The sequence below is a fragment of the Dermacentor variabilis genome, chromosome 2 (genome assembly GCF_050947875.1).
Source record: "Dermacentor variabilis isolate Ectoservices chromosome 2, ASM5094787v1, whole genome shotgun sequence".
Taxonomy (NCBI): Eukaryota; Metazoa; Arthropoda; class Arachnida; order Ixodida; family Ixodidae; genus Dermacentor; species Dermacentor variabilis.
In genome coordinates this window covers 44,880,101-44,904,801 of record NC_134569.1, presented here as the reverse complement: position 1 = coordinate 44,904,801, position 24,701 = coordinate 44,880,101, and the positions used below count along the sequence as shown (strand labels likewise).

Genomic DNA, 24,701 nt, shown 5'->3' with positions numbered 1-24,701 from the left:
TTTCTTATTTGCGATGTACATAACGACGTCTTCCATCCCCTACAGTATAGCGATTTCTTTGGTCTCCGAAATGCGTGCGTAGAGGCCGCCACTCTCAGTGTCCCCTGCGTGGTACACACAACCGCGCACGAATTTCCAAACGTCAGAGCTGCTCGATAACGATCGTGCAATGGGTTCGGGCTCCTCAACTGCGCACTGGGTTCGGCCCCTTCATTGATGATGGCGGGCAGGGTTTCGTTCTTTCGCCATGTGGCGAGGGGGTACACGTAACCTGATGATGATGGCTTGACAACAACGGCGTAACGGACAGATGGGCAATACACAGTGAACCCAGTTACGAGCTTTCGGACAACTGTCGCAGTAAAATGTCAGCAACGTGCCTACAGAAGTCTTGGCCTTGAAGTGGGGCACACTCGACGGGTCCTATTTAAGGGCGCAGAGATTATACGCTTCACCTTTCCCTTCATTTTCAGGCGAATAAAAGAACGGTTTCACTACTCCCCTGGAGCTCTTTTTGTATGGCGCGCGGCCAGAAACGCATGCCTGCACGGCCCCTCCACGCAACTAATTCTGTTCTTAACTGTGTGCAATGAACACACACACACACACACACACACACACACACACACACACACACACACACACACACACACACACACACACACACACACACACACACACACACACACACACACACACACACACACACGCGCGCGCACGCACACGCACACACGCGCACACGCACGCACGCACACACATGCACACATGCACACATGCACACATGCACACACACACACGTGCGCGCAAGCAAGCAGACGGACATGAGAGATAGACAAGCAGGCAATCTAGGTATATGCGCCAAAATATGGCCGCTCAGATATGCACATATAACATTACGAACACGTGGTACATTATGACCCTAAATGCTCACTGAAAACGTTCACTGTCGCATATTTTAGCAGTAATCAGCCGCCTGCTCAATACTGTCAAAGACGGCGTTAACAGGAGAGCCAGGAGCATGCGGCAGGTACAACTTTCACCCGGATGCTCCAGAGAAAACGAGGCTGTCCACGGAAACGTGCCCCGAGATGCCGTGACAACTCATTCCTTCCGCGGCGGCGGCCGCACAGGGTAGCACGACCAGCGACAGTGACGGGCTCGACGTCGTCGTCGCGTTCTCCACAAAGGAAAAATGGTAAGCAAGGGAGGGGGGGCGAGGGAGTGGGAGAGGCGGCGGCGGACGTTGTAGACGTCCGACCCGCTTTAAGAATGCCCCGGCGTGAATGCCGTCGTAGGTGTGTTCCGGAAAATCGCCGTGTCTTTCGACTAGCCGGGTCTCTTCGTGTCAGCGAACCCTGCGCGTTGACGTAGCGGTGTTGTGTGCCTAGCTGCTCTGCGTTGCCGAATCGCGCAGTGCTGCTCCCGCTGGTACACGCTGTCGCTTGTCTTCGGTTTTCTCAACAACATGAGAAATGAAATGACATAACTGGTGTATGTTGTGGACTCGGCGTCGCGGCCTTCTGAGCCAGATGGCCAGCGGATGCTCTTAAAGATTGACACAGGCAGACAGACATGGAGCACCACCTCTACCCGGCCGTGGCCAGGCACCAACTGCTGCTGGTGCCAGAGCGGGTCCCGGGGTAAGTCCGGCCGTGTATCATGGGCGCGTGCCTTGAAGCGATGGCGATGATGGTGACGGCGGCGGCGTATGCAGTGCGCCCCACCATGTGAAAATAGCGTCCGACTGCACAGACAAAGCCTAGTAAACGAGTAAAGCGTAGTTACACAAAACAACGGCAGCTGGGCCGTTTATGACAACGACGAGGACGACGACACCGACTATGGTCCGACGGCTATTGGCCAACATACCTGCTTGAGCGTGCAGACACCACTGCCTTGAGATCATCACACGTTGCTTAGACAAAATTTAACTGTTTGCTAGGTTTATATTTCTATACATATGACGGAATCAAATCCCAGATGATGGTCAAGCTTTCTGGCGTCTTCTTCTGCCGAGGGAATATGAATAATGATAGACACGCATGATAGGGATACGATTATCAGTCACCAGGACAGTAGTTCTCTATCGGAACAGCTTTTACCGTTAAGGAAGTGGTAGGCGGCAGCGGTATAAATCTGAGCAGACGCGCAATAAGTGTATACATCTGCGTCTCTGAAATTCTGGCCTGACGAGACGTTTCATCCAAATATCGAGTCCGCTCGAGCCCGGTGGCCTGGTTATGAACACTCACTTCTCTAGCAACTGCAACACACTTTGTTGCCCTGCAATTACAGGTTCAGTTACTGTGCAAGTGATCTCGGCAATTCTGATTTTCCTGGTTTAGAGGTAACCACACCGACGTCGTTGTCCACCTCTCCCTCCCCCCCCCCTCCCCCTTCCTGGAGAATGGCAAGTTCGATGTTTGAGATGCTTTTAACCCACGGCCTGATTCTTTTTGTAAACGTGGACTCACGAGACGGGCTGAACATTATGCGATTAATTCCGCAGGACAAGCATAATTCCGTTCACTGGCACCGAGCCACGCCCATGGTCAGCAGGTGTGCAGCACTTTTATTCAAGGCGTGATCGGCGCCGCCAAACCAGATCGCGCTCAGCCCGCGGAATAGGCGACGTGAATTAGTGCACCAAATTAATTAGTGCAAGAATTAGTGCTTCGGGCTAAGTTAACGTGCTGCTTATCAGCGTCGAAGACGCTGGAGATTGCCTTACATCCGGCCAAGCTCTTCATCAGTTCGCTTGCAACAACCCCCAGAGAAAGCATCACTTTCCCGTTAGGAATCGGGAAGAGGAGAGCGCATCTGCTCCTGGCTTTCCGGTTCTTTCTTAAAGAAAAAGAATAAAACGATGCAGCTCTGGTGAAATCGCTTCATTAAAGCCACCTGCGCACTGTCGCCTTCCCGCGCATTGACAATACCGATAACATCTGTGGAGAGTGCGCTCTCCACGCAAGACTGTACGGACGTCTAATGCTATACGCGCATGCGGTGCCAGACGCCCGCACCATATATCAGCCGCGCGACTCGCACGAAAGTTGGGGGAGGATGTGGGTGGTGTTGCGTGAGTGGCGGTGGAGAAGGGCTGCGCTTGAAGCCGAGGAGGTCACTGTGGGGCGTCCCTGATGCGGCTGATCATTAGCCCTGATTTCGAGTCACCCGCGATGCCGGCCTGCTGCGCTGCATACCTCCCGCTGGCTTTGTTTTTTCGAGCGGATGGTTCGCCATTACGGGGAGGAGGAGACAGCGCACGCTGCCACGCTTTCGTCACTGTGCGGGAGATACAATGCGCGCGGCGATTTAACGATGAGAAAGGTGTGAAGTCTATATCTACACGCGACAGCAAAGGTGAAAGGGCGGTCACCTTTCTTTTGGAGGTGAACGGAAGTTTTGTTCTGTTCAGCTTTTTTCTCCGCTGTATGGCAAACGTGAAATTAAAGCCTGACGATGACGCGATAACGACGGCGAACTAACGATGTAACGAGAAGGACGGACAGACACAGTAAAACCTGTATCGAGTGCCATTAATCCATTCGCAGCAATGACGCTCGATCAACGTCGATTATAGACCTCCACAAACAAATACGACTCGGACTACAGTCGTCATTCAATGATGCTTTCTTCTCCACTGAAAGATTCGGGCACAAACACAGTTTAGAAGTGATATCGAATTGCCCCCTTCTGCTTTTGCAAAGTTTTTGCACAGAGGAAATGCGTGCAAAATATCCAAAGTAGAATGCGCCACCACCTTTCCCTATAATCCGCAAGCATTTTATCAGCGCGCAATTAAGATGGCGCGAAGAGAAATGGGTCGGTCGAGGTATGCGTTGAGACGCGGCGTCGCAGCGAAGGCTACTGTAGATGTCAGACACGAGAAAGAAAAGCCGATAACAGCTTTCTTTTTTTTTTCGTTTTCAGCGGAGGGTATATATTATGACTCGCTCTGTGTCACGTGACAAGGATGTAGACTTTGCACACGCTTTTCTCTACATAGATCCACTATCGACGATTGCTGGGTGGCATGGCGGTTTTCCTTTGAAGCGCTGGCGACGCCACTCGGAAAGGCTGTGTCAACCGACATGGAAGATTAAAAGCTTGAAACAAAAAAGAAGTGGCGGATAAACTGTCTTTTTAGTCTGAGCCAGATAGATATGTCATAGAATATAATAATTGGCTGTGAATTGAAGGCACACCGTGTCTACGCATATTAAGGTCACGCGAGGCGAGTTCATTTTTGTCCTCGAGGTCTGAGATGGACGACGGACTTGCCCTCTTCTGATTGCTTTGCATGATGGAGCAGCTTTCGATTATACGCACGAGTTGCGATTCGCCTTTCGCCATTTGACAGTGCGGTTCATTGCTTGTTTTGTTTGCCTATTCGATATCGGCGTGTATAGATGCAGCCTCTTGCATTCAGCTTCCAGATGTCCTTCTCGTGTGCCGAAGACATCCGTTTAACACGCCCGAATCGGATTTAGGAGCCTATGTTCTTTCACTTCAGAGAGACTATACATTTTAAATGCGGACTACGAACAACTTCGTTGTTGAAAACCAACTACGCGTCGCGTGGACCAGTAACTGCACCCCATCCTTTCGTGGGGTGCTTGATTAGTGCCTAGAGCAGACTAGACAATCAGCATTTACCGAAGCAAAAGTTTTGAAAGCCTGGCCTTAGAGCTCATCAGCCCATTCCACAGTACCTCAAGGGACTTGATCGAGTGCCCGATTCTCGAGAAACGCTAGGCATCGTCCTGTGTGCGCACATAATTTGAAATCTTGTCTTCTTTCTATCTCTTTCCCTTCCCCTCCCCGCATGTAGGACTACAAAATGAACAAAGTTAGTGTCCTGTTTGTCTGACCTTTCATTTCTTTCTCTCTTGTGATTAGCACGTTAATTACCAAGCGTTTCTGCTACAGAGTGCCAGTTTCATTGAAACTATCATCGCTATCTATTACGTAGGAAAACCATGAATGGAAGCACAAGCGGCATAACTAGTAAGGAACCTACAATATCCACAGTATACTGTGTCAATGCCCTCAATGCTCTCACCTATACACAGAGTGAAATTATGAAACACAGTGTCAACGATCTGAAGAACGTTTTGCGAGCTGGACCAATTAGTTGCTCGTAAATGGTTACATGCACAGTCGGCCACACGAGACTACGGGACTCGGGATTTGGGAAGAAGCTGAATTTCGAAGCCTGCATTGCATGGCCGCATAGTTTCGAGTTCAAAGTTGAAGGCTATAGTAGTTTTTGCAACCTACACGCGGATCTATTACTTTAGAAGCGCCAAATCACAACTGTCCTGGAACCTTTGCCTTATAAAATTTTGTAGCCAATAGCACTCCAGCTGTGTCGTCTTTTGTTGTGTCTTCACTGAGTCCGTGTCAGTGCGCTGCTTCACCAGCAAGGTATGATGCTTAATCACCAACTAGCCCAACTTTCCACATTACTGTGCCTCACATCAACCTTAACGAAATGTATTGCTAGTACTCTCTTGCACAACAAGCATTTATACAGGAGGAATGCAAAGCCAAATATCTTTCTTCACACGTTCAGGCCACGCCTGACTCCACCCTTTCATCGTGCTCGATCGACTGGCAGTCGAAACTGGGCCCCATGCGGGCTCAACACGTATCCAGCAAGATTCGGCGCGCGACGTGCCTGATTTATTGACTTCCGCAACAGTTCAGCCCGTTGTTGAACTCTTTCCAAGGCAGGCCTCCATTCTCTTTTACGTCCTGCTTCAACAGGGACGAACACCGGCCTGCTGCCATCTGGGCTAAATCCACACATCTCTCTTTCTCTCAGCAGAACTATTTCCTCTCTATCGCACCACCATTTGCCTTTCGTTTCTATCGCTTTTTATCGCCGTCTCCGAACTGCCACGATTCAACGACGAGCGCCCAATTCCATTCCCTTTCCTTTTCAGCTCGGTCTGTGCACCATCGTTCCGGCTTCGATGCGTTCGTGCTCAGAGGAGCGAGTGACCAACGCTCGCTGACCTCGGGCCTACAGACGCACGTAGCGGCCCGTACTGTTGTTCGACTGTGTTTGCAGAATGCGTTGTGCGCCGGCCGGACCACCTCCGCCCGGCGGTATGTTGTCACTTAACGCGTGCCGCGCGGTCCAGCCGCCAGGGAAGGGAGGAATTTCGCCGTCGAAGGCGAGATGGAAACAGCGCAGAATTCATGCATCTCGATACTGATGCGCCGGAAACTCTGCACGCTTTGCCTTCCCTTTCCCCTTCCATTCTCTCCAAAGGTGGCGGCGTCAGCTTCAATCGCTGGGCGAAGCAGAGGCAGTACACAGGTGCAAGAGGGAGAGAGGGAAGCAAGTGTTTGTAGAAGCAAGTGTAAGCAACAATGTGCGTCAGTGTTAACATCAGCGAAAATAGGCAAAGAGGAAGGACTATCACCAGAAGAAGAAAAAAAGGACGGTGGCGAAGTAGAGCTGGAAGAGGAAGATGGTAAACAAGAATGCGAGCGAACGGTCCAAAAGCAAAGCGGAGCGAAATAAGAGAGAGAGAGAGAGAGAGAGAGAGAGAGAGAGAGAGAGAGAGAGAGAGAGCAGCTATATGGCCACGGCAGTCACTCAGAAGGCACCGCGAGCGGCGCCGAAAGGCATCGGTGGTCGTCGCCTCCGGCTTCGGGACGCAGTCCGCCGACCACCGAACGAATTGCGCGCGACCACGCATCTGAGAGGCGGCCAGCGGGCCAGGCGGTGGTGGTGGAGCCGGAACAAAAGCCGGTCCGAAGGTAACAATGGGGACTGACCCATTTTGAAAGAGTGGCCGAAGCCAAGAGAGGAGAGTGAACTGCTGCTCCTTCGCGTCCACACCGTCGTCGACTGACGTGCGTCTGGCAAGCGCGGTTGCCGCCGAGCAGGCTGTGGCAGGCGGCACCGCAAACAATCACGCCAACAAGGCTCCCCCAAGGCGCGGCGCGAGCGACGCGTGAGAAAGAAGAAAGTGGTGGCTGCATTTTTTTGCGCCTTCGGGTCATCGGTTGCGCGCCGCAACCCCGCGGCAATTTTTCTGGGCTGCGCGCGGAGAGAGGAGCGCTCCTGCAAGGAAATCGTGCAGCAACAGGCCGGGAACGCAAATATCTCAAACAGAGAACTGATATAGAAAAAAGAAAGGAAAAAGGAAAGAGAAGGAAAGGACTGCACAAGATCGATCACGGCTATGAAGTTTGACTGACCCAAGGGAGTTAAGCTTTTTTCTTTCTTTTATGCGTGCGTGCGTGCGTGCGTGCGTGCGTGCGTGCGTGCGTGCGTGCGTGCGTGCGTGCGTGCGGGTTTTGCCCATTTACTTCGATGTTCTATTCTCGATCTTTCCTACACTTTCAGGATTGCCGGACCCAAAGTCCCTTCCTAACTTGAATCTCCCACAATGGGACACGCACCATTGACTGCAAGAAGGACAATTTCAGCGACAACAGCAACAATAACCAAGACGAATATACGTTTACTTAAACGTGGAGGAACAGGTGGAGCCAATGCTGCTGCTTCGGGAACGAGAACGACAGGTCATACGGTGTAAAAGAGCAGGATTCGAAGATCCGTTTGTGTAGACACAGAGACGACTGCGAAGCAATAAAGGGAAGAAACCACTGAACGTGCTTAGCAAGTGACCTAGGATCGGACGAATAAGCCCCGGGACGTATTCAGCATACGCAATCAAAGAACATAACCGCTAATAGTATAAGCAAGCGGTATGTGGCCCGGCTAGTTGTTTCAAAGCAAAAATATTAGTCAGCTAATTCACCCATGCGACAAAACGATGTCAGTGCGTGCTTCTGTGTGTGCTTGTCAGAGGTAGTAGACAAAGAAACAAAAGTAACCAGAGGCGCAAAGTTAACTGTAGCAAACTAACTGTTAAGTAGCCGCTCTGTTGGTTTTCTTTCTTTTTTTTTGCTTCATAAACAAAAACATGAGGTCGACTTCATATGTAGATGCAAGATCAATAGTCGGCCTGACATGTCACGCAAGACAAAAATGGCTAAGCCGTTACTCCTAAATGTACACCTTGCGAACTCGCACTCACAAGTAACGAAATTACGCGCGCATACTCAAAGCTATCTACAGAAGTATCACTAAGCCCATGTGGCCCTAGGAAGGATAGAAGCGCTTCTCTCGCGCTCATCGTACGTAACTTGCCGTGTTTTAACAAAGGTCGAGTACACGTCCTGCAGCTCAAGGGACGAATCGCGATGCCACTGCGCTGAAGCCTGCAGAAACTGTACACCCCATGCACTATCAGTGCAGCGGCTGCCAAGGTACTTAATATGCGTGCAAGGCATCTGACGCAAGCACGAGATCAAAAAAAAAGTCAGTTCTCTTCATGTTCTCGTTTCGTCGGGAATCCGATCGGTGCCTCCCCTACGTTATCACAAGGATCGGTCGATCGTGAGCGATGGATCGATAAGACTGATAAGAAATTCACGATTCACTACAGCGGCCTTGGGGCACGATGTCATGGCGAGTGCGACAGCTGAATTTCGCGAATGAATCAGTTGTAGTGTGTGGAGGCCATCCAGTAGGTATTCGGCGAAGGCGAGCTCGGTTCCGTATGTATAGAGATAGGTAAAATTGATTCTCGAGGAAGGACTGGATTCAGAGAAATAGACTGATTCAAGAAGTATTTTAATGATTGGAAAATGTGGAGAGGTCGGCCGGATATTGGAGCATCTGGCCTGCTACTCTACGTAAGGGAAGGGGAAGAAAAAGGGTCACAATGGGGGATGATAATGGGAGGAACGAAGCGAAGGACACATTACACAACTGGTATCACAGGCGTGAGTCCAGGCCCGTGCCACCTAGGAAACGTGAAAATGCACGCATTGTCTTTGTCGTCTGCCAACTCTGTGGCAGACTGATTCAAGTTTCGCGCACAACCGCTAGTGTTAGCCCAGCGGACAAGGGTGCCTTTCAATAAAGTCCAGTAAAAAAAAAAAAAACATCTAGAGAAAATGCCACATATGCAAGTTACGAGAAGTCTGAGGAAATCGAGTGTCCCTTCTTTTATGGGATGGGGGAAACGGTTTTATGTATTCCAGACAGTTGATGAGGCGGCGCTCGTGATATGACACCGCTGATAAAGGGACGCATAAACAGTGGCAATAAACTGAAGCCTTTCAAGCAACAGTTGGTGGAGGTGAGACCGCCAGCACGCATTCGTCACGAACTAGCCCAACCATAAAAAAAAAAAAAAAGCTGTCGACAATTTTTATATCCTCCGTACACATCGTGTAAATTACTTTGTCTCACTATCTCATTTCTTTTAGTTTTTTTTTTCTCTATAAATGACCGTCATTTGACGATAGCTGGTTCAAGTTGTAAGGCAACGAACGTCATTATACTACGACAGCCTGTGCCCCAAGCAGTTGCCTTGCGGTCCTTCCAGATTACTCAAGCAGAGACACGCTATAGGCCAGGAAAAGCTCCCAAGCTCCCAACCGTATCAGTCGACAACGCGCAAAGCGCGAATAAAGAAATTAATCGCCTTATCACTCGCTGAGCGAACTACGCAGCTCGCAATTGAGCAATGCGCGTCAAAGAAAGACTGCGGTGGCGAGTGATCCTGGCATTACGACACTCGCCCTTGTTCCCGGGCTGACAACCCATTCGTCACCGAGGCATTCCGCGCTAACCCGGCCGCTTCGCGCGAGAGAAACGCTCGCGGCAGCGCCCCCTGCGGACGGACGTTTCGCTCATTTCTCTCGGTGTCGGCAAGGTCACGTGCCTGCCTCGACGGGAGCGCTGTGCATGCACACACGAGTGCTCCGTTCCGATCAAGGTTCCACACCGAGTAACGGCAGCTGCGCGACGCAGGACGTGGAATTCATTTTTTCTTTCCTTTTTCTTCTTTTTTTTCTTTTACAGCGACGGCTGTGATGCCGAGTTCAACACAAACAAAGGAAGAAACCTGCTGAAATCAGCGTCGTGGAAGAAGTTTCATGAAAGTTTGGAAGTACGCAAAGGAAGGTGACACAAAGCAAACTTCAACAAAATGGTGAATTGAAAGAGTCGGTAAAGATGCAGAGTTATGTAAGCGCGAGAAGACAAACGAGATGACACTCTTTCAGTGTTGTTAACCCTTGTTGTGTCCTTGCAGGAAGCCTTATTGTCTTCTATAACCATGAACGGAAAACTGCATGCATAGGGTTGTCGTATATATATAGAAAGAAAGCTTCACAATGGTTGAAAAAGAAAGATCGTCATTGGTCCGAGTATGAAACCCGGCACCGTAGCCATTACGGGGCTAGCCCACTGCGAAGCGGGTTCGAATTTTCAAAGTGTGTCGTTCGTAACTGCTCAGTGCAATAGGCCAGCCGCGCTCACTAACGGTATGTCCAACATCAAGACTGGCTTACATTTGCTCTTACGAACGCTTCCTGCTTCAAAGCTTTTTGTGAATACGAGCCCCTTTTTATTTTTTTCATTCTTTTTTTTTCAGTAACCGGTATGGGGATTTTCTATGTAGCCTCATGCTCCTATATACACTTTCGTGTGGCCGACAAGCTTCCCTGTCACATATGCGCATTTGAGCATCAATAACAGGCACGAGCCGCGTCACATCGAGTCCTCAAACAAGCATCGATACAAACGTAGCAAGCCCGGCGGCGACGTGAACGACCAATCCGTATTGCACAACTTGTTCCCTACGTGTTCAACGCCATGTAGGACCGCGGCAAGCGACCGTCGTCGCTCCGACATCTTCGTCACTGTCGTCATGCCAGTTAGCGGTGATTTGGGAGGAACGCTTTCTTTTGAGTGACCTTCTTGCGCCTTCTTTTTCTTGCGCGTCGAAAAAAGAAAAAGAAAAAGCGCCTGAAATGGAAGCAGGACGCGACACAAGCCGCGCCCGCCCACCAACGTACGTATATAAACACGCGCATACGGAGAGCCCCGCCACAAAACACATGTTGGGCCCAACCGGGTGGTTAAACTGCAACCGTGTCAGGAGATGTGTGCGCGCGCGCTCCGAGGCCATTGATCCAGATTGCGGCCGCGTTTTTACTCATCAGCGGCGACGGCAGCTGAGGCAGAAACGCGTGCGCCAAGAATCGGTGCTGGCGATGGCCGCGGAGAAAACGAGGAAACAATTTAGACCACCGCTCGCGTTTCAGAGCAGAACTGGCGAGGCGTGTCGACGCGGCGCGGCAAACACTGCTGCTGCTGCTGCTGCTGCGGAGGCCACGGGCCCCGAAGGAACGCAGAAGGGGAGAACGGGAAAGGAACGAAGTAAAAACGATCGACTGCAAGAAAAAAAAATATAGTCTTAACAGCAACGCCAGGCGGCCGGCGTCGACCGGGCCCCGCCCTGAGCTGCGGGCAAAACTGATTGCTTGCCTTCACCGTACGCGCCGAGTTAACGCTTGCTTGCTTGCTCGGCGGCGTCGCATTGTGCGAACACGTGCACCGCCACGTTCTTCTCGCCGTCATCCAGCAGCGCTCTGGGTCACCAAAGCGCGCGAAACAGCGGCACGACTTCGGCCGAACCCGACACGTGCGTGTGTGTGTACACGAACCAGCTGCAAGAACCTCTGTGTACACAACGCGCAACTCCGTCTTCTCCCCATGCCCACACAACATACACGCACATACATCGTCGACGCTCCGCACCTCAAGCCAAGCCGAGCCCCATCCATAATGGTCGCGCGCCGCGCCAATGGTGCCCTGCATATCCGTCGGCGCCTGCGCGTGCCGCTGCTGTCCCAAGGGGCCGACGCCAATCGAAAGCGTGACGGCCGGTCAGCGATAAGAAACACGTACACGCCCCCACCGCCGTAGCATAGCACCACTCTTCCCCCCTGCAAAAATGCCGTTCGCTTTCTTCGTCAAATCGCTGTTGCACAGTGAGCTTTCGCTGCGGGACGCATTCGGTCATCTCGCTTGGATGTTGTTTCACGTTGGCGGCGTAGCAAGCAGACTGGCGAAAAAACATCGCCCGGAGATGAACAAAAGCGGTGACGCGAAGCGTGAAAGCTGGAGCATTGTTACGTGAAACCATGCACGTTGTGTTGTGGAGAAAGGCGTGGGTGAGGAGGTGCTGCCTAATACTACATGTGGGGACGCGTTTATGACGCTGTACGTTTTTGCTGCGGTTTCAAGCCATTGTGGCTTGAAACCGCAGCTGGCTCTTGAAGTGTCATCCATTTATAATTATTCGCAAGGTTAAAGGGCTAAATGTTTCCTCTCGGTGCCACGTCAACATTCGTGCATTCAACGACTAGGGAGGGCGAAAAAGTTTTTGTTTCTTGATATACATTAAAACATTTTCCGTAGATCCCCCAAGTCTTATAACTATGCAATAAGACCAGTACCAGTGTCTTACCTGTACTCACCTACGGGGCAGAAACCTGGAGGCTTACTAAAAGGGTTCTACTCAAATTGAGGACGACACAACGAGCTATGGAAAGAAGAATGATAGGTGTAACGTTAAGGGATAAGAAAAGAGCAGATTGGGTGAGGGAACAAACGCGAGTTAATGGCATGTTAGTTGAAATCAAGAAAAAGAAACGGGCATGGGCAGGACATGTAATGAGGAGGGAAGATAACCGATGGTCATTAAGGGTTACGGACTGGATCCCAAGGGAAGGGAAGCGTAGCAGGGGGCGGCAGAAAGTTAGGTGGGCGGATGAGATTAAGAAGTTTGCAGGGATGGCATGGCCACAATTAGTACATGACCGGGGTTGTTGGAGAAGTATGGGAGAGGCCTCTGCCCTGCAGTGGGCGTAACCAGGATGATGATGATGATGATGATGATGATGATGATGATGATGATGATGATGATGAAGACAAAAGCAGAGCTTGTCGACACCACTATGACGCTGTGAGAATCTGTGTTAATTAGCTTCGTAAGCAGCGATTGCTAAAGATTTCCAAATCAAGATGCGTTAAATGTAAAGCTGGGTCCTCGCCCCGCCTCAGTAGCAATGTTGATGTCGTGATCCTGGGTCTTATCATCCGCTATCCAATGCAAGAAAGGGTTTTGGCCCGATTACGGTATAGTATTTACCAAAGGTTCAAGATCGCCGCCTGTGTGTGTCGTCAGGGTGCCTGTTGCATGTGGCCTTTTGTATTTCGTTTCTCCCAAATCATGGAAATTACGGAAGACGAAATTTCCCACTTCTGTGAGCTCTGAAGCACCAGGCGTCTTGTACAGGAGTCGTGCAATAGGGTGCGATGACTGCGCTCGTCGCTCGCGATATAGCTTCGGAACTTTTGACAAACACTGAGCGTCTGAACTGTTCGGCGTACTCAGAGCCCTGTTCGCCAGTAGAGCTCGGGGCCAGGAGTATACACGTTACAAAGAAAATCCATCCACCAGAAGGTCTGGTTTGTTGACTTTGACTATACATAAAGCCATTGGGTCAGTTTCTTATTACGCACGGTGTGACACTCCACTGCAAAGCAAGACTGAATATGGTACGTGAAGGCACACAATAAGCCGCAGAATAAGGGATCGTTTGTTCCCGCTATTTATTCGTTTCCATCGTCGTCGCTGTCTTCGTTAAACTTTTATAGGACTACGCTTTCTTGGGCTGCATACACAAAGCTCTTTGTTCGTAGGTGTTCTCTGCCATTAATGGGCCGCATTTGCTAATAAGATGTCTAGTATGAGGATTGGTTGGAATTTGTTCTTACGGACAATTCTATAGCGTAAGATCTTTTTGTGTGCCTTGCGTTTCAGTTCAGCCAGCCCCTTCCTCAGTCCCCAGTCTTGCTTCGCCGCACAGGGTTCCACTGTATAAAACTACACGTGTTCTGACTAACAGTAAGGACGCAGCCCTATATAGACAGGAAGATCTCAACGGCGTCAGCCTGCATGACAGGTGGCCCGGAATAGACAGGAGAAAAACCTACCCGCGTAAGACATAATGAGCACCCGTCGAAGATCGGGAAAGTTTAGGTTCACAACCACAAACTGAAACAAAAGCAAAGCTTTACAAAGAGAAACGACAGACAACGACAACCTCAACGTCACTCCCTGCGCTTCGACCATCCTTGTTACGTACTTCTCTCCGCTCCTTCTTCCCGGTTAGCGCACTCTTGTTTGAAGACCCGGATGTCTCGCGAGTCGTACCTGCCGGCGCGCGCAACGTGCCGTTTCTCACGGGTGTGTGTGTGGGGGGGCGGGGGGGGGGGGGCGGAGCGTGTGCCAGCCGGCAGGAACTATTTCGGGCAAGCGAAAGAAGGCCCGCGCGTGTACACACACGAGCGAGTCGATTGCTTTGTTGTAAGCAAAGCTGTCCGAGTTCCGCACAGTTAACGCCGACCCAGAGCGAAACGGCAACAGGGGCAACGTGCACGTAACCGCAGAGCGATACATTAAGCTTCGCGTGTGTCGACGCTTTTTTTTTTTTGCTCCCGTCTTCCTTATGCCGTAATGATCAATGCATTGTAACTATATATACGACGTCCGTTCGCTACCGCAGTGCGGGAGCTCATCGAGGAAAGACAGAAGCATCAATTGGCAAAGAGCGAGTTGGTTTGAGCATACTGCTTACATTGACTTCGCTTACAATGCACGCTCAGATCTTAATTTGCTATTGTGCTAAAAAAAACGGCGCTTTATAGTTCCGTTGCCCTTAGGTGACGCGACACTCAGAGAAGCCCGATGCTATTCCCAATCACTCCATGTTTGAAACATGGCGCCTTTAGGAACTTTCGCAACTGATGTGACTGAAGAGCTCTGTCATAGAAACTACAGTCATATCTACACTTCGTCTATGACGCCGCTTCTTATTCTTCCAGTCTCCCTCTACGTAGGAACCAACGAGCGTACGCAACATCGTCCGCTTCCGGAGCGTGCGCCTACAGCAGCAGCTCGCCGATGAGAAGACACTTCAAAACGAGAAGGAAAAAAAAAAAAAGAATACGTCAAGCGGCAAGTACACGCGCGCGGGCCACTCCGACAACGAAGGGGGGCCGGAACGATCGAGAAGGGGGCACGGTTTCACAACTGCTCGTTTTCGTGCGCGGGTTTTGTGCAAGAGACACGGGAGTGACTGCGCAGCTTCCTCCGAGAGATAGCCACGCACGTACGTACGTACGTATATACTACATGCCCACGCCGCCGACAACAAAGAAATGATGCACGGCCGCCGCATCATCCCTCGCGGTTGTTGACAAGAAGATAAAGAAAGGACGAGACTGCAGCAGCGCCGTGAAAAGAAAAAGGGCGCTCCGTAACACGATTACAAAAGGGGCGAGTTTTGGGGCGCTCTTTCTAAAGGGAAGCGGGTATACACATAACGGGGCGAGCATGGACAGCAAGCCGGCGATGTGCGCGTGTGGCGAGCTTTCTCTCTGCTATAGTGTGGAGGAGGGCCGCCCTTGACTGGCCCGGCTGGGCGTGTCGCGCTGAGCAGGCGCGACCACGCGTACACTCGAGCGAAGAACTGCAGTGGCGGAGGCCTGTTTCCAGCCCGGAACGACGCTGGCGCTCCACGGGAAGAGATGAGACAAGAGAATCGAAAAAAAAAAATAATAAGGCAATGTCTGTGAGTAGCTATACGACGCTGTCCTGGCGGGGCCTCTTGAGAGTATCGCTGGAGCGCTGTGTTCGAGCGTGCGCGCGTGCGCATGTATGCATGCGTCTTGGTTGGAGGACTCACCTGCGTTGTTTGCGCACCAAGCGCGCACCTCTCCCGCTATTATTCTTCTTCTTCTCCGTGGAAGTCTCGTGCCCACCGTGACATTTTGCGAGAGAGAGTGGAATAGAGTCGTTCCGAGACAGCGCGGTATGCGGAAATGGAAAAAGTCGAAAAAGGTGGAAAACGGCTCGGCCTCTGGAAATAGCGTTTCTTCTTGTGTGTGTGTGTGTGTGTGTGTGTGTGTGTGTGTGTGTGTGTGTGTGTGTGTGTGTGTGTGTGTGTGTGTGTGTGTGTGTGTGTGTGTGTGTGTGTGTGTGTGTGTGTGTGTGTGTGTGTGTGTGTGTGTGTGCGTGCGTGCGCGCGTGTTTATTCGTTTTTCCCCCATCAGGACATCAGCGTCTAAGAACTCTCGTTCTTCAGGTTCGTATATTACGTTTGTCGCGGCGGACATATGCCGCGCCACCACTGTTTTTTTTTTCTTCGTTTAATTTCGCTGGCTCCGAAGCGGTGAAGCTGTCGCACATCCTCCTGCACTTCTTTCTTCTTATTCTTCGCATGTGTGTTCAGAGCAATAAGGAAGTACGGGATGTGAGGCGCCCATGAAGCGACGTCGCTGCAGCCAGCACCGAAGTCGCTGAGGCAGTATACGAAGAGACGAACTCGAGACTTGCCGTCAGGTGATAATGACTCGCACCGTTAGGAGCGGACTCGCGCCGCAGCAAGGTCACACAGGGTCTTCCGGAGACGACCGTGAGGCTCACTATGTCAAAATATATCTGCACTAAAAACCGTCGCCGGTGTCTCAGCGAAGCGGTATCGCGCATTTGAACGTAGCTGCTGGGCACAAGCACCCTTGGGTCGGCTGGGCGATCGGCCTTTTATCGAAGCACAAGTGCTCGGAGCCTGGCACCAAAGCCAATCAGCCCAGAAAGAAACGCGAGCCCTTTTGCAATACATTAAGGCGACGCACTTGAGTGCCCGGCTGTAGGCAGGCTGCAACTTGCACAGTGCGTGTGAATGACTCAGGTCATCTCTCTCTCTCTCCCCCTCACTCTTTCATTCCCAGACCCATTTCCCCATGCATGCGTAGGGAATGCTGAACAAAGTCTAGTTCACCTCCCTACCTCCCCTTCCTTCCTTTCCTCTACTCTCTCTGTACGTCTGTCTTGAATGACATATTGAACGTGTCAACCGTGAGGTCATCAGAGTTGCCACACTGAATAAGCCAGCTTCCGTCCGATCACCGAAGCTAAGCAGCACTGATGTCGCCAGTACTTGGGAACGCTTGTGCTGGTATAGATTTCCTTCTGTTATGGGACGTAGGGGATATCTGATCGATGGATGGTGTTTATTACGTCCTAAAGCAGCTCAATGATTAAGAGAGACGATGCAGCGGAGGCCTAAGGACTAATTTTGATCGCCTATAGGTTTTATTTTTTCTTTAAAGAACCACTCAAGTTTGGTGCATGAGAGCTTTATCTTCCTTTCCGGCCTCATCGGAACGCGGTCGCAGGGGCTCGAAATCGAACCTGCGACCTCGAGCTCAGCAGCGGAGCGCTGTACCCAGTGAGCCGATGCGGTGTCCACCTTATGTTAATGTTTCAGCAGCAGCGGCGGGAAGATACAGCTATCCATCTTCGAATAATCTCAATATCCTGAGACATCTGCGTTCCCGCCACTACGCTGAGATGTGTTTTTCGAGGTCCGCATGGCAAAGTAAACCCTTTAATGCGAGGATCGACCGATAATGAAAAATTCGGCCCAATAACAAATTTATTGCGCCACAAAGACACATTGGGCAGTCGTCTTCAAATGGAAGTGGCGCACACGAACTGGCGCTTTGATCGGCTAATTGATATAGCCCACCCATATAGTGGAAATACAGAGCCTGCATTCAAGATGTAAAAGTGACTTTACGTTGATTTCGAAAATAAGTATGTCCCACGAGGTTGGCGTCATGGAAACAACGGAGAGCCATTTATATGCACTTCACGCGGCCACATATGTGTTGCCATTCGGGGCTGTTTTTGCCTCGTGCAGCGTGACTAAGGCTTCTTAGCTTTCTAGGTATATAGTGAGAGTAGTTCCTCCGTGTCATTGGGCAACAAAGGCGCGATAGAAGAGAGAGAGAGAGAGAGAGAGAAGGGAGGGAGGAAATGCAGGAAGGTTAACCTAGACTGAGTCCAGACTGCTATCCTACACGTGGAGAGGGGAGTAAAGGAGAGACAGAAAATGTGAGTCTACATTGCACTATCCCGTGTACTAAGCTAGGTGCAGCATGTCTACAGTCGGGCACTCAAGTCTGTTGCCTTCAATTACTGAAGAAGCGCTCGAATGGCTTTCTGGGCTAGTGAACATTGAGGGCAGGCTCCCAAGACCAGTGCTTCTGTAGATTGCCTATCGTCCAGTCTACTCAAGGCACAGTGTTCTCGCGTCGATAACCAACGTCAGACTTTCCAGTGCAACAAAGGCAGTGCCACAGAACCTGTACGGTCCAACAACATTGGTAAACCGTGGTGTGATCTTTGGTGTATATCTTTGGCATATATAGGGCACGTGGTCATGTGACACACAGAGTAGACATTGGTAGTATGTGGATTTCCTTTACACACAGCTAGAGGTTATATACTTTCTGTGGCACCGTCAATTATTATTATTATTATTATTATTATTATTATTATTATTATTTGTTTTGAACACATATACACAGTTAACAGGAAAGGGAAAGCGAGGAGCAGGCTGGCAACTGCCACCGGAAGGGGCACAAAGCCTGCCTACTCTTCTGAAGGAAGGTGACAGCAACACAGAAATGGAAGATAGGAAGGAGGGGAGGAAAGAGGAAAGGAAGAGCAACAGCACAAATTTGAAGACTAAAGTAGAACACTACGCACGTTGTTCTGCCGAATTTCGACTCTGCAGCCGGAATTAAAGTGACGCCGCGTCGAACAGCCTTCACAATTATCAATCACATCCATGGCTAGTTCGCTATGCGGCTAATTGTGCGTTCCACAATGAGACGCCAGGTATAGCTGCACGCAATCACCGTTTCACCTGTAGTCGGTTCAAAATATACGCTACAAGGTGTTTGAACCCGCCACCTCCCTTCTTCGAAGGAAGAAGCGTTAGGACGCAGTACAGATCACACACAGTAGGGCCGGTCACTGAAGGTCATTCTACTAGAATGTTAAATGTTCACGCTACAAACGTTAACCTAAGTTAGTTAATTCTAGAAAGGTTAGTAGGGCGCGATGGGCCTGATCACGTTTAGATGCACAACCACTGGGGTATAAACATTCCTCGAGTGTCGCACACCGCAGGCCAAGGAGATGATAGTTTCTCACTAGCGACATGCGCTGCGCACTGAAAGCGGGACACTAAAATATAAGGTGCTGAAGTGTCTCGTAGCCGCCACAAGACGTACACAATGGACTTGCCAAACGCCCTTGTATGTATAAACGTTCGTGCACGTTCACGCAACCAACCCTCAGCTTGAACAGTTGTGCTCTAGCGCGACGAGGCAAGTCTCGACAACGAACACGTGGCGGGAACGTTCCATTTGCGACGCGTTGATCTGGATGCTGCTTAAGTAGGTGGCGACGTATCAGGAGACGAGTGTCATCAAGCTTGCACAAAATTTCTGGGCAGTCACAGTTGTTATGAGCGCAACTTGAAGCGAGCCGATCAGCCTCTTCATTTCCGGCGATTCCTACGTGTGAAGGTATCCATTGAGCAACGAGAGATACCCCACGTGATGTAATTTTGCTTGCAGAGTCAGTAATGCTGCGCACAAGTGCACAATCAAGCTCACCGCGTTGTAATCTGCTAAGGGCAGCACGGGAGTCCGTAAAGATGACAACTTTCGATGTAGTTAACTCCTCTTGCACGTATTTCAGTGCAACATTAATCGCTGCTAGTTCCGCAGTTGTTGACGAAGTTGGATGAGGAATTCGAAAGATACGTCGTACTTGAGTTGAAGGGCAGAAAAAAGCTGCAGAGGCGCCTTGACCGCCGTTGTGTACAGATGCATATGTGAAATATGTGTGTGTCAAACAGATGCCAAATAGGTATATTAGGTTCAAATGTTTAAGTAAAACGCGCTTCAGTAAAATCAAGACAGCCGCTCAATATCGTGAGGAAAGCCTTAGGGTGAGAAGACGCCAAAACGAAATACAGGTGGCAATGTCGCCGTTACTTATATGCGCCTGTCGGTAAACGCGAATGACGTTGCATCATAATAGAATGAAAGACAACCTAGCAAGCTTTGAGAACTTTTCTGTAACAACAACCCAAATGCAAGAAGATCGATACTTTCAAATCCGCGGTGTCACACTGATGTACAAGAGCCAAGGAACTTGGCGCGAAATGTAGTTTGGCGTCGACTGTCTCCTCTTCACTATAGTATAACCAACACATTTTCGCTGAACTAATGAAAACAGAGTTCTCGAAGAATACTTTGCCAGTCTAAACTGGTTTAGTGTTGCTCTTTAGCGTTGTTTTCAATGTTTTAAGTGTTTTTCTCAAAAGCGAGCCTTTGAAGGTTCTGCAATACCACCAACAACGACCTCTGTCCTGCAGCACCGCGCTTTATCGCTGCTTGAAGCGAGCGCACTTGGGCGTTCGCGAAACGGAACTATGTGGTCGGCGAGTCTGGCGCGCTCACAAGGAACCTTGACCGCACGGTGCTCGACGGCCATCTAATGATAGGTGCGTTCTCTTTAAACGCGCAAACATAGATTGCACGGAACTGCCAGAGTCACGATGTCTGAAGGCCGCTTGTCGTGGACAAGGACATGCTTGCTTCCTGTTGAATCGAATCCTGTTTTGAAACGAGATAATGCTGCCGTTTTTTTCTGTTCAACCAATGATCAGAATGACAGTACAGTGGAATTGCACTGTAAACGGTTGGCCAACCATTAAATGGTATTTTGAGTAATGCCACGCGGTATTAACGTTGGTTATGCGCAGATGCTATCTTCGATAACACGCCGGCGCATGTGACACAGCCAAGTGACTGTCGTGAGCTCCCGGCAGTAAACGGTTTGCGGAGCTTGAATTCCAGAGCTAAGATCACTGTGGGCGCCCTTCAACACCACTGGAAGTGTTGAGAGTGCAGCAGATGGCTGAGACATTAGTGAATACTGGGAAGGGTATGACACGCTTCCCGTTCCCAGTACATTCGTTCACTTCCGTTAATCCTCTCTGTTTTAGAAGCGGAAGCCTCTTACACCCATTGCACAGTGCAAGCTAAGTATAAATAATCGGTGCTTGTCAGACTATATTTTGCCAACACTTCAGTAGTAACATTCAAACAAAAATAGGGTCGCTCGTTTTTTCGAAGTGTTATGTCTTAATGAGCTAAGGCCAAATCAAGCACTGAAATTATCGTAAACTTGTGAACGAGCTTTCCAAGAAATAAACGGTTTCTCGCGTGCAGCAGACCAATCAGATGTAGTCCTAATCTGTGGCTGTGAATAACAACTGCCGCCTCAATGCGAGCAGACCAGAGAGATCACGAGAGTTGCGCAGCAGAAATTTTACACGTTGTCGTGAAACCCAGTCGCGTACTATAGGCCTGCTGATGTGGCAGGTGCGAACAGCGGTTCCGATGTGAGCACGTGACGTATACAGGTGTTCTCCGCCGGTTATGGAACTATTGCTACACGCACGTTTACTTTTGAAGGCGGTCTCACCGCATTCCATGCCGCCAGCTTGCTAGCTTTGCTTCACAGGCAGCAAGTACACAGTAAAGAGACCTCGGGATATTCAACGTCGACGTGTACGACCGATTTGTCACACAGCCGGCAAATTTAACAAAACGAACAAACATACGTAATGCGCACGCCAAAGGTAAATGGAAAATACGGTTGTCAGCGGCTATGTGGCCAATAAATGGTATAACAGGCGTGGTTTAGTTCAACATGATTGTTTACGTTCGTGTTTTTTTTTTTTTTTGATCATCTTGGTGCAATTTTCGTTCCTGCCCTCATTCATTGAGTAGGCCAAAAGGGAAGCTACTACTTTCTATTGGCTATGCGTCATAACAGGGCACAGGCCTTCGTCGAGACTTCTGTGGCCTCTCGACAACACCCACCAACGACGACGACGACGTACTTCTTCTGTTATGTCGGTTGGAATGTTAGCGACTCTCTGACGTAACCTTTGCTTGTCGGTAGCACTAGCGCGTCGCCTGCAAGCGAGGTGTCGAAATCACGCGATTGGAACGAAGGCGGTTATCGCGGCGCAAGTGTGAATGATGCGCCCCGTCGGCGCGCATGCTCGGCCCGACCGAACCGCTCCGTGGCGAAGGACAAATCGGTTGCGCTCACTTACCCGCACGCGATGCGCGCCGGTGGTGCAGGCGTCCTCGATCGCACGTGGCCGAAGCACACGTTGCCCATTGTTGGGCTTTGCGCTGTTGATGCACTGGCAGGCGGTCGACGATGGGGGTCGGGTCCTGGGAACGAGATGCCGCAACGCCGACTGCTCTCGGCGAGGTCGAGTCGTCTTCGGCGAGCCCGCGGTTCGAGCGCGCACCCCGAGTACAAACCGTTCAGCCCCGCCGGAGAACTTCCGAAGCTGTCCGAACCTCTCTGAGAGATAGAACGCAGTATCACCCCATCGTCAGTGAAAGCTGTCTTCTTGTAGCCTCTTAGAAATTGCGCTGTTCTAAGACATCAGGCCATTTGACTTCGGTTACAAGTGGAAGTCGAAGAAACTAGGCTGATCGCGCAATGATTCGCGCGCTGGTTATCCGCGCAGCCTGCCTTTCGTCCTTCTTTCTTTTAATCCTGTACCTTAAAGGTCCAGAAACTCGGGCTCGAACCGCGGGCAGCGTTGAGGTGGCGATGGCAACACAATCAAGCGACCGACTCCGTTTGGAAACACGACGGAAAGGCGGCGTCAATCACATGTCACACGGTGCTGCCGTCTCGCGAGACGGCAGCACCAGCAGGCGGCACAAGCTCCAGAATCGCGTCGTGTGCTCGGCGAAAACACTGCGCGGAAGGCGCGCACTCGCACGTCGACGCTGTCACCGCGTGACAGACGGTACGCCACACCAACCCGGTTTTCAACCTACACTACAGCACTTCACAAGCTGCGACGACGACACCAACACCTCCCTCTCTTGTTTTGCTGATTTGCACGTCCGCGATGCACAACGTGACAGCGCTGAAAGAACCGTATACGAGATGTCGAAGGACGGCGCTGGCACACGAGCCGGCAGTACTTTCCGGGCGTCGATGCAGAAAGGTGGCGAGAACCTTGGCCCACAGAATGCTCGGTCGTCTCGCGCATTCGACAGGCGCCGACAATTGGCAACCGGAAGATCAGTGCCAGAAGCAGGAAACAACGAGCTAGAAATAACAGCGAGATAGAAATTCTATACTAGGCAACACCACTGCACAATATCCACGACCCATTAAAATGTGGGTGACGCTCCTCCAGACAGCTGCAATAGTCAAAGCGAGAATCGCATCGCTGATGCGACGGTGCCAGCACAGGATACGCTGCTAGGTACGGGGCTCCTACAGATGTGGCGCTGTTTTGTTGTAAAGCCAATTCGCACACGAGAACACACGCCACAAGTTAACGTACTGCAACTGGCGCCACTGCTTTCGTGCTCTCTAACACCCCACACGCACATAAGAAAGAAAAATAACTACACTGCTCCAAATTTAGTCTGCGGCACGGCGACTTCCAGTTATGTAGCTGGATGCTACACACAAGCGCGTAGTCGTCAATCGATCGGACGTCCGGTTCCGTCCTTCAACTCGAACAGCACTCCACCAAAGTCGAAATCGGCAACCCCGTCGTCGGGTGAAGAATACACACTCTACACGAACACTGCATAGCCGAAACGAAGTGATGCTTGCCGCGGCGAGTCGATCACGAAGCGCACGTGCGAAAGCCGCCCACTTATTGTCAGACGAAAAACCCTATCGGCACATCTCCGGGACTTCTTCTGATAAAGCCAAGTGACACGATCCGCAAGGGACCCAGAGGACGCCGCACGGCGCTTTCACTTCACTGTTCACTCGCGACGAGCGGCGGTGCACAATGTGAAGCGTACGAGTGCATCCTGCCTATCTCGGCGACGTGCTGGCTTCGGCAACAAGCTGCGCCGACGTGGTCGTCACCTGCAGCAGCAGGCGCTCGCCGCCGTCGTTGGGGAGAGGGACCGGCCGCTCGGCACAGCAGCAGCAGCCGGTGCTGCGGGTGGCGGTTCTGGCGCGGCCGCTGCCAGAGCCAGGCTCTGCCAGTCTCTGCGACCGGCACGCGCGTGTCCCGTTGGCGAGGCCGCGAAGGGAGAGAAGGCAGGGATGCCCGGCCCGAAGAGCGCGCGCGAGCGGCGGCTGCTGCCTCGACGACGTGCTCTCCCGCGTTTGCGCGCCGCGTCGGGCTACGGCGCGGAGGCGATTTTGTGCCCGTTCTCCTCTCTCCGGCCGCGTCCTCAGCGCCGCCCGAGGCAGCAGAGAACCAGACGACGGGGCGGTGCAAGTTGCCCCGGCAAATCTCCGGAAGAAAGCGGACAATAATATCAACAAGGTGACGCGTTGAGCAGCTCGGGAACGTGCTTTGGCTGCTGCGTCTGTAACGAAATAAACTCGGCAAAGGTGGATTCCGGAATAATATGTAGGCCAAATACGGGTAAACTCTCGGGGACCGCGGAGAGGCTCTCCTTCCGCCTCAATTCCTTTGGAATGCGGAGCTCGAGGCCTCCGGCGAATCCAGGAGACGATCTCGGCGATCCGGCTGAAGAAAGCGTTTATCGGACGGGCCACGGAAAGCGTCCTTTATTGCGCCACTTAGGGTTTGTATTTCGATTGCCGAGCGCAAGGCTTTCTCACCGTGTCAAGCAATAAAACGTGCTTGTATTACCTTCTCTTTGCCTTGATTCCAGATTAGAGCATTTTTGTGGGCACGAAAGTTACGGCGCTCTGTGTCGCGTTGAAATCGACTGGCCGTGGAGCCGCCCGGTACGTTCGAAGCGTAAGCTTGTCAAGTATCTGCGCGCTATACGCTATCTGTACACTTTACTACAAGTGTAAGTTCCTTTCTCCCATTCGGTTTTACGG

At 51.1% G+C, this 24,701-nt stretch overlaps 1 protein-coding gene across 1 annotated transcript in view; it reads right to left on the bottom strand.

The window, feature by feature from the left end:
• The window catches only part of LOC142571742 (uncharacterized), a 227,392-nt gene extending 203,433 nt beyond the window's left edge, over positions 1-23,959 (bottom strand). The window contains exon 1 of the mRNA XM_075680315.1: positions 21,955-23,959. Coding sequence (XP_075536430.1) covers positions 21,955-22,022 — 68 coding nt within the window. The 5' untranslated portion in view covers positions 22,023-23,959. The remainder of the gene's footprint in view (positions 1-21,954) is intronic.
• Between the last annotated feature and the right edge of the window lie 742 nt (positions 23,960-24,701).